At 47.6% G+C, this 8,846-nt stretch overlaps 1 protein-coding gene across 1 annotated transcript; it reads left to right on the top strand.

Moving 5' to 3' along the window:
• The first annotated feature begins 4,333 nt into the window (after positions 1–4,333).
• On the top strand, positions 4,334–4,771 carry LDOC1 (LDOC1 regulator of NFKB signaling). Its single transcript, XM_004380961.1, has one exon. It carries the CDS (start codon positions 4,334–4,336, stop codon positions 4,769–4,771), a length of 438 nt encoding a protein of 145 aa, XP_004381018.1.
• Positions 4,772–8,846: the final 4,075 nt, after the last annotated feature.

The following is an 8,846-nucleotide window of genomic DNA, read 5'->3' as shown; positions in this document are numbered from 1 at the left end:
CACCGTCCATTTCTGAAATCTTGTTGTTTATCTTTTGGATTTCTAATTGTTGTCTTTGTATAATTTCTGGCTGTGAATTTATTTTGGCATTTTGTTCCTGTATTATTTTGCTGAATTCTTCCAATTTTTTGCCTGTATTTCCCATGAATTTGTCTATCTTTTCCTCATGTTTGTCAGCTTTTTGCCTCAGCTCTTGGAGAATTCTGAGTATTAGAGATTTGAATTCCCTATCAGGTAGTTCTAGTTCATTTTCTTCCACTGGAGAGTCATCTGGTGTTTTATTTTGAATGCCCACTGGAACCATCCTGTCTGTTTTTGTAAATGTTTTGATATTTTCTGCTGTCTTCGGGGCATTCAGTAGTTATTTTTCTCGTTTATTGATTGTAGATTTGTTTGTTTCATCCCTTTTTTTTTTTTAATTTGACTGTGTCTGACCAGGCGGACTGCGTGTTCTTTGTTGTTTGCTCATCTGTGGGCACAATACTTTTTGCCTCCTTCTCCAATTGGCAGGTCAGTCACTCAGATATGGTACGGAAGGGCAGGTCTAGCTGAAGAGGAGTTACTGGGACGGGTTGTTTGTGGCACTTACTAAAGCCACCAGGGCGGGTCGGTAGTCAGTGCAGGGCAGGTTCCAGTAGGCGGTGCCTGTGCTGCTTGGTGGTGTGATGTTAAGCGCATGGTGCAGGTAGGCAGGATGTAGCGGGGAGATTGTTATTTGTGGAGCTAAGATGGATATGGGAGAGAGGAGAGAGGAACAGGAGTCAAAAACATACAAATAATCAAAAAAGAATGCTAGGGCAGCTTGCTGTTGGAGTGGAGAGATGAGAGACTATGAAATGGAGAAAAACAGAAAGGGGAAGAGGAAGAAAAGAAAAGAAAGGATTGAATAAATAAAAATTGGAAAGGTTAAAGAACCGCAAAGTTCCCAGGGATCCCACTGGTGCAGCTATGAGGTCTGGGGAAGTCGCTTTCAGGTATTGCAGTACAGCCTGGCTAGAAGGCATAGAGGTATACAACGCCATGTATTCAGGGAACAGAAAGAGAAGGAAGATATACAGAGACGAGAAACTGAGTAATGAAGAAAGACAAAAGGGGAAAAAGAGGGGAAAAAACCCCAAAACAAATTAAAAATAAAAAAACGAACAAGAAAATCCCCGAAAAAAACAGGAAAAAAAAAAAAAACAGTGAAAAAAGAAATGCTCTCAGGGATCCCTCTGCACATCTGTGCAAGTCGAGGGGGTAGTCTCCTTGCCACGCAGCACCGCCTCGCCAGAAAGGGCTCCCAACTCAAGAAAAGGAAAAGAAAACAAACAATTCAAAACAAACAAATGAACAAAAGCACCGGGATCCCACCAGCAGTGCAGCCCAGACCGGGAAGCAGCTCCACACTTGAACGGAGCTCCACAGCCCCTCAGGAAGAAGTGAAGATGGTGCACTGAGCCAGGTATTTGAGCGAAAGGTGGGGGAGGTCGTGAGAGGTAAGGAAGAAATCAAAAGAAGCAGGAAAAAAAAAAGCAACACCAGCAGCCAACAAATGGCACTCAGGGAGCCAGCTAGTGTGGGCTGGTGGAATCCAAGCAGCCAGTGTTTCTCGGATAAGCGACTGTGTCCGCAGGAAGCAGAGGTGTTCGAGTGTGGGTGAAGAAGGATAGGGAGTGAGAAAGCGTATATTACATATTACCAGAGCTCTGCAGCCCCTCAGGAAGAAGCAAAGATGGCGCACGGAGCCAGGTATTTGAGCGAAAGGACGGGGAGGTGGTGAGAGGTAAGGAAGAAATCAAATGAAGCGGAAAAAAGCAACATCAGCAGCCACGAAATGGCACTCGGAGAGCCAGCCCGTTTGGGTGTGTGGAATCCAGGCAGCCAGTGTTTCCCGGACAAGAGATTGTGGCCACAGGAAGCAGAGGAGGCTGAGTGGGGGTGAAGAAGGGTGGGAAAGCGTATCTCACAAATTACCGGTTGTTTTGTCTCCCAATGGAAGCTCCGTGAAGCTGCTTTCTCGTACCCCATTTGCTGGTCTCGGATAGGAGTTCAAGATGGCGGATCCACACTGCGTTAGCTGGTAGGGGACCTCTGCATGAATCTCTCTCCTCGCTCTCTGTTGTCTGTCAGTTTTCTCACTCCATTTGGTGCTTGGCTGGGTTCTTTATCTCTTCATTTGATGTTTTAGGGTTTCAGGATTGTTGTATTCTCTGTTCGGCTTAGTTTTTCGGGTCTTTGCCGTGGAGGAACGGTGTGGTGCTTCTGCCTAGAGCGCGATTTTGCCGGAAGTCCTGTTCTTGGATTTTGTATTAATTGAACCATATAGGTATGTTACTCTTATGTACCTGACTTCTTTCAGTGAACATAATGCCTTTGGAATTCATTCTTGTTGTGTGTATTCACAGTTTGCTGAGTGGTGTTGCTTATAAGTATATGTCACAATTTGTTTTATCCATTCTTCTTTTGATGGACATTTAGGTTGTTTCCAATGCTTTATAAGCATTCTAGTAGAAATCTTTGTGAGCATATTTATTCTTTTAGGGTAAATACTAGGAATGGAATTGCTGAGTCGTAAGGTAGATATGAAAGGAGCCCTAGTGGCGCAGTGGTTAAGTGCTCAGCTGCGAACCAAAAGGTCTGCAGTTCAAACCCACCAGCTGCTCAGCAGGAGAAGGATGTGACAGTCTACTTCCATAAAGATTTACAGCCTTGGAAACCCTATGGGCAGTTCTACTCTGTCCTACAGGGAAATGCCTAGTTTTTCCGGGTCTCACAAGTTTTCCGTCTTTGACAGGATGCAGTTGTACCCCTTTTCTATTGCTATTAGTAGAAAATATTTGAGTTTTCCTTTTCTGACAGGTCTCCCTGTAATGCAGGTGCTGGCTTTTGTAGGTTTTACTGTATATGTTTAACTTTATAAGAAACCACAGCAAATACGTATTCCACCCAGAGGCAACTCAGAAGAAAGGCCTGGCAATCTACTTCCAAAAATCAGCCACTGAAAATTCTATGGAGCACAGTCCTACTCTGACATACATGGGGTTGCCATTAGTTGGGATTGACTTGACAGCAACTGGTTTTTTAATGAGATGTGACTTTTGTTTTAAAGGGATTCCTGTGTCTACTTTGTAGGGTATATACTATAGACGGGCAAGAGTGAAAGCTCAGAGATAAGTTGTGGAAGTATGGACGCAAAAAAAAGTCTTGGACCAGAGTGTTAGTGGTAGAGGTAACAAGAAGTGACTGAATTGGGGATATATTTTAAAAGCAGAGCCAACAGGATATGTTGACTCTAAGGTCCTGGGCTAACTCAGTTGCTCAGCATCTACTGGAATAATCACATTCAAAGTAGAAAAACAAACACATTTAAAAACACAAACGTCTTAGTTAAGCAAAGAATAATAATACTTAATGGCCGAGGGACACTAATATTAGGACATGAACTAGAGGCACAGATAGGATGCCTGCAAAGGGTTATCAGGTTCTGATTTTACAGAACTTTTTATACCTTACTCCTGGAAACCCTGGTGGTGTAATGGTTAAGAGCTATGGCTGCTAACCAAAAGGTCGGTAGTTCGAGTCTACCTGGCCCTCCTTGGAAACCCAATGGAGCAGTTCTACTCTGCCCTACAGGGTCGCTGTGAGTTGGAATTGACTCAGAGGGCAACGGGTTTGGTTTTGGGGTATTTAGAAAAATAAAACGAGCTATACAATATTTCCCAAGTAAAGAAAATCCCGTTTAAATTTTGGTTCGTCATGAAAGATAGGACCCCTTGAGGGTGTGTATGTCTCTGAAAGAATGTGACTCCCGCAAGACACCCACTTCTGCATCCAGGAGTTCTTGGGTGCGTGAAATTCATGCAGATGGAATCTAGTGGCTGCAGACCTATGAGGGGAACACTGATTTGTGAGGGTGTATGTGTGTGTGTGGGGGGGGGTTGGTTGTTAATCCTTTCAACTTGAGCAGGTTGGCTCTCTTTGAGAGATGGTTCTCGGTGCCTGCTGGGCCCTCGTCTAAAGTAGCTTGTACCGGTGGTGTCTACCCGCCTGGGTAAACCCGGCTGGTCGGTGACACCCTTGCCAGCCCTGCCCCTGGCCACGCCCCCATGCCCTTGCGAGCCCCGTTCATAGCCACGCCCCCAAGGCCCTGCCCTTGCTATCCATGGCCACGCCCTCCGCGCCGCGCCGGCTGCCCTAGCGACCAGTGGGCGGAGCCTGCGCAGCGGCCAGGCCCCCGGTGCGCCGTCCCGCTCCCCCCGCCCCGTCGCCTGCGCGGACACGCACTTCCTGCGAGGCCTCCGAGCAGCCCGTGGCTGAGCCGAGCAGGCCGAGCCCCTCTAAGTCGTTCGCCATGGTGGACGAGCTTGTTCTGCTGCTACACGCGCTGCTGATGCGGCACCGGGCCCTGAGCATCGAGAACAGCCAGCTGATGGAGCAGCTGCGGCTGCTGGTGTGCGAGAGAGCCAGTCTGCTGCGCCAGGTACGTCCGCCCAGCTGCCCGGTGCCCTTCCCCGAGACGTTTAGCGGCGAGAGCGCCCGGCTTCCCGAGTTTATCGTGCAAACGACGTCCTATATGCTTGTCAACGAGAACCGATTCTGCAATGACGCCATGAAGGTAGCCTTCCTAATCAGCCTCCTCACCGGGGAAGCAGAAGAGTGGGTGGTTCCCTACATCGAGATGGATAGCCCGATCCTAGGGGATTACCGGGCCTTCCTCGATGAGATGAAGCAGTGTTTCGGCTGGGACGACGATGAAGACGAGGACGAGGAGGGAGACGAGTATTACTAGGTCCGGAGCCCCTCGGGCCTGGGAGGAGGGCCCTGCACGCTGCCACCCTCCTCAGCCCCCTCCCCTGAGCCGCCGCGCTTACCCTTGTCCCCCGTCCCCTTCCCTCTCTCTGCCCTTCGGTTCTCTGGTTCTCTCCCCATCCCCCGTAGTGCTTGTCTTTGTTCCAGGAATAGTGCCCCAGTTACCTGCCGCTGGGGTGGAGACCTCCCTCGGCGCACCGCCGCCCATTCCGGCCAGCCCCAGGACCCTCCCTCTGAATTTGGATTGTCGCCTGAACCCCAGCTGTAGGCCAGGCCCAGGTGACAAATTGGACAGACTACCCACAGTCCCACTGCTGCCACCCACCCGACTGCCAGGCCTGCATCTGCCCAGAGACCTACGCTGCCACCCACCGCTTCCCACTGACCGTCCACCGCCTTTGGAGCTAAGGACCAACCTAGAAGATGCCTGAGTTGGCTGCACCTCCTTGGACATTGATTTGGACAATTTACCGACCCTTGCAAGGGCCAGCCTTTCAGTCTGGTTAGTTCCCTACCTATTCCCAGCATCTCCCCTGCCGCCCCAGGTGGCTGCAGGGGCCTGGGCGTGCCTGGCAGCCAAATTGGGACATTTCTTCTCTCCTCTGCATCAGTTGTGCACAGCTGTCGTTTTTCTTTCAAAATTGCAGCAGTCCTGCAGATGTGTGCATTTGGACAACAGAATATGAAAACCAAAACAGACAAAGACAGGTACTCAGCCCAATACTACCTGGAAAAAGCATTTGCATTCTTTTCAATAAATATCAAGCACTACTAAAAAAATAAACTATTGTCTCTTAATGGTTAAGTGCTGCCACTCCCACTCTGGCTCTCGTTATTCCCATTGAGATTAAGGGACCCAGTTCCATCAGTTATTCCCCACTGTCATTTCTAGGGTAAGGGGCAGCCACCACTGGGCTTGATAGGGAGTCTAGAACTCCACTCACCAGGGCATTTCTTAAAGCCATGGTGAAGGGAGTAGCATCTTGAGCACTCCAGGGTGGCATGGATAGGGGGTGGCTGAACAGGTAGCACATGATCCTAAACTGGGGGCACTTTTGAGTGAAAAGGGACAACAGGCAGGAATCTGGACACATACAATGTTCCCATCTCCCTGGGCCTTTGAATTCCTTCCTCAACACTGCCAGGGAAATTCTGGCCCTCAATCTTTACTGCCTGTGGGCTGTGGTGGAGTTCAGGCTCAATTAACCAATGTTGTACACTTGCAGGTGCTCCAGCTAACGTTAAATCCAGGATCCTGGGTAAGTGCACTCATAATCAATAATTATAATTAACAGGTCAGACACCCTTCGGAGCCCTTCCTTCTGGATTCCTGCCTATATAGATTGGCAAGCTGCTTGACTGTCTCCTGATCAGGCTTTGTACTGCTGCCTGGGCTGTGCGGGATCTCTGGGTGTGGAGGGTTTGGAAGCAGTGCGGAGTGGGAGTCAGTCCTGAGAAGAATCTGCATCCCTTTGTGAGGCAGTTACCCAGGTGAAGTCATTGAAAGGTTTAATATAGGTAGAGAAGGCTGCTGGTGTGTGTGTGTGGGGGGGGGTACCTCTGCCAGCCAGGAAGGTTCTGGAGGATTTGAGGGGTTCAAAGTTGTCACACCCATCTTTATCTGCCCAAATGTCCTCAGTGTACCACGCCTGGAGCCAGCCCTGTCTTAGGATCTGTAATTAATTTAGTTAACATTGCCTCCTTAAGGCCTTTTGTGGCAGGGAATTCTTGTAGCCCAAGCATTATATGGTCACATCACAGGTGTGGACTAAATGATATGCCCATGAGGCGTTTAGCACTGCCCTTGCTATATGGGGAGCACTCAGTAAACATGAGCCGGCTATCCAAAGCCTGAGAACCAGGACTTACGAGGCAGGGCTCTGGCTGTGAGCTTGGCTTTAGTAGTAGAATGTCAGAGGTGAACAGGAGCGGAACAGTCTAGGGAGAGTGGAAATGAGAGCATGGCAAGACCGCATTTACTCTTTGGGGTCTGAAGTGAAGCCTGAAAGAAAGCCAGTTTACCTGGTGAACAAAGTCTAGGGCAGAGTCATTTCTGGGGGCTAGGAGAGTTGTTTCTGGGGATGGGGACAGATGGATATGATTTAGCAAAGGAAGTTGAGGCCTGAGTGGAAGCAAGACCTGGGGCTCTTTAGGGGGCCACTCCCTCCAAGCCCCACTCTCCTCTGGAAACACACAAAGAACCTTGGAAGAAGTAGCATTAAATTTGGGACATAGTATGTATGAGATCAGATAATTGCATTTTCTTCCTGACTAGAAAGGCCTTGAACTGGGGTGGGGTAGGGAAGGGGTTGGCAAAAGCTGAAAGCAAGGTAAAGGACCCAGAGAGACCAAGACTCAGTCATTCATTCAAAACTGATCAGTGGCCCAGGTATAGTATGAGGAGTTAGAGATATGTTGGTGAAGGAGACATGGTCCTTGTCTTCTAAGTGATCCTAGTCTGCTGCTTTTATGGTGCCTTTAGACCAGAACTCTGATGATGTCTGTCTACAGGTAAGGCCCAGGAAGGAAATCTGGGCTGTGAGTAGATCTGGGAGTGACCCTGCTGGAGTGGAAGGGTGAAGTAGAGGACATATGAATAGATGAATCTGCTCCCCACCAGCCAGCCAAGCAAACACATGCTCTGTGGGGAAGGAATGGCTCTCTGGTTGGTGAGGATGTCCTGCAAGGCAGCACTTGAGCAGCATCCATGAGAGCTAGGCCAAGGAGCCTCAGGGATCTGGAATGTACATTCCTGGGTGTGCGCGTGTGTGTTATGTGGTGTCCTTTCTGTATCAAGAGAGAGCAGGTTATGCTGTGAGCTGTAGAGAAGGAAATCAGAAGGAATTTGGCTACTTGGAGGCAGATTCTGCAATAAAAGCGCAGATAGTGGCAGAGGTTCTGCAGTCGAGGAAGGAATTCATGATAGTGGTAGAAGTCAATGCAAAAGAGAAGGAAGAAGAAGCAAGTAATGGATGTAGATAAGCATGTCTAAGATAAAAGCACTACTTAGATGAAAATTATTAAAATAGGTGGAAATGCTGAAATAATTAATATGAACTTTAGACTCCTGAATTCTCATCTTGGGCATACTGGAGTTGAAATGGTCACTGATATTATGCTATCAATGAAATGAAAATAATTATATTAAAGGAGAAGAAGTGATACATTCTACCGTGACTCTTTGGCTATTTCCATTCATTTGACTAGGTGAGCGCAGCCATCCGCTCACTCTGTGGGCCTGAGTTTTGCAGGATGGCATGTAAATCTAGAATTACATTAATACACACTGTGTATTTGACCACCCACAGTCTGGCTGCTGCCACCCACCCAACTGCCAGGCCTGTATTTGCCCAGAGACCTACGCTGCCACCTACCACTTCGCACTGACGGTCCACCGCCTTTGGGGTTAAGGACTGACCTAGAAGATGCCTGAGTTGGTTGTTCCTCCTTGGACATTGATTTGGACAACTTACTGACCCTTGCCAGCCTTTCAGCCTGGTTAGTTCCCTACCTGTTCCCAGCATCCTCCCCTGCTATTAAAACATAGTGAAAACTTCAGCAATTTGGAAATAGATTATTGGGCAGGGGCGGATGACTCAGTAAGCAAGGTACATATGGGCTTATTTGTGTTTACTTACTAATATGTAGTGAAAAATTTCACATGGGTTTCGCCACATCAGGTGTGAGTTTTCGCTACAGATTAGTAAATAAGCACAAGTAAACCCATGGTTACCTTGCTTATTGGATAATCCAGCCCTGCTAGAGGGAGAAGTCTTGTGGAAATTAGAGGAATATTTGCAATTTTTTAAAAAATGAATTTTATTTTTTTCTATTTTCTAGGTTCTGAAAGCAATTAAAACACTGCTTAAAGCAATTAAAGCAAATAAAAAATAAATAGAAAAAGAAACCTCCTTATTAAAGGGGTGTCAATTTAAGGTCCTGAGAATGTTTTCCTCAGTGGTTCAGGTGGGATAATTATATGAAGCATATTCATTATTTGCTTTTTAATATGGATTTTTGTTGTTGTTAGTATTAAAAGTATCTGGTAGTAGTTT

The sequence above is a fragment of the Trichechus manatus genome, unplaced genomic scaffold (assembly GCF_000243295.1).
Source record: "Trichechus manatus latirostris isolate Lorelei unplaced genomic scaffold, TriManLat1.0 scaffold00079, whole genome shotgun sequence".
Classification (NCBI taxonomy): domain Eukaryota; kingdom Metazoa; phylum Chordata; class Mammalia; order Sirenia; family Trichechidae; genus Trichechus; species Trichechus manatus.
This window is presented reverse-complemented; position numbering and strand designations above follow the sequence as displayed.

What these genes read in the sequence shown, in the direction of transcription:
- LDOC1 (XM_004380961.1), top strand. Translation starts at nt 4,334, where the DNA reads ATGGTGGACGAGCTTGTTCTGCTGCTACACGCGCTGCTGATGCGGCAC.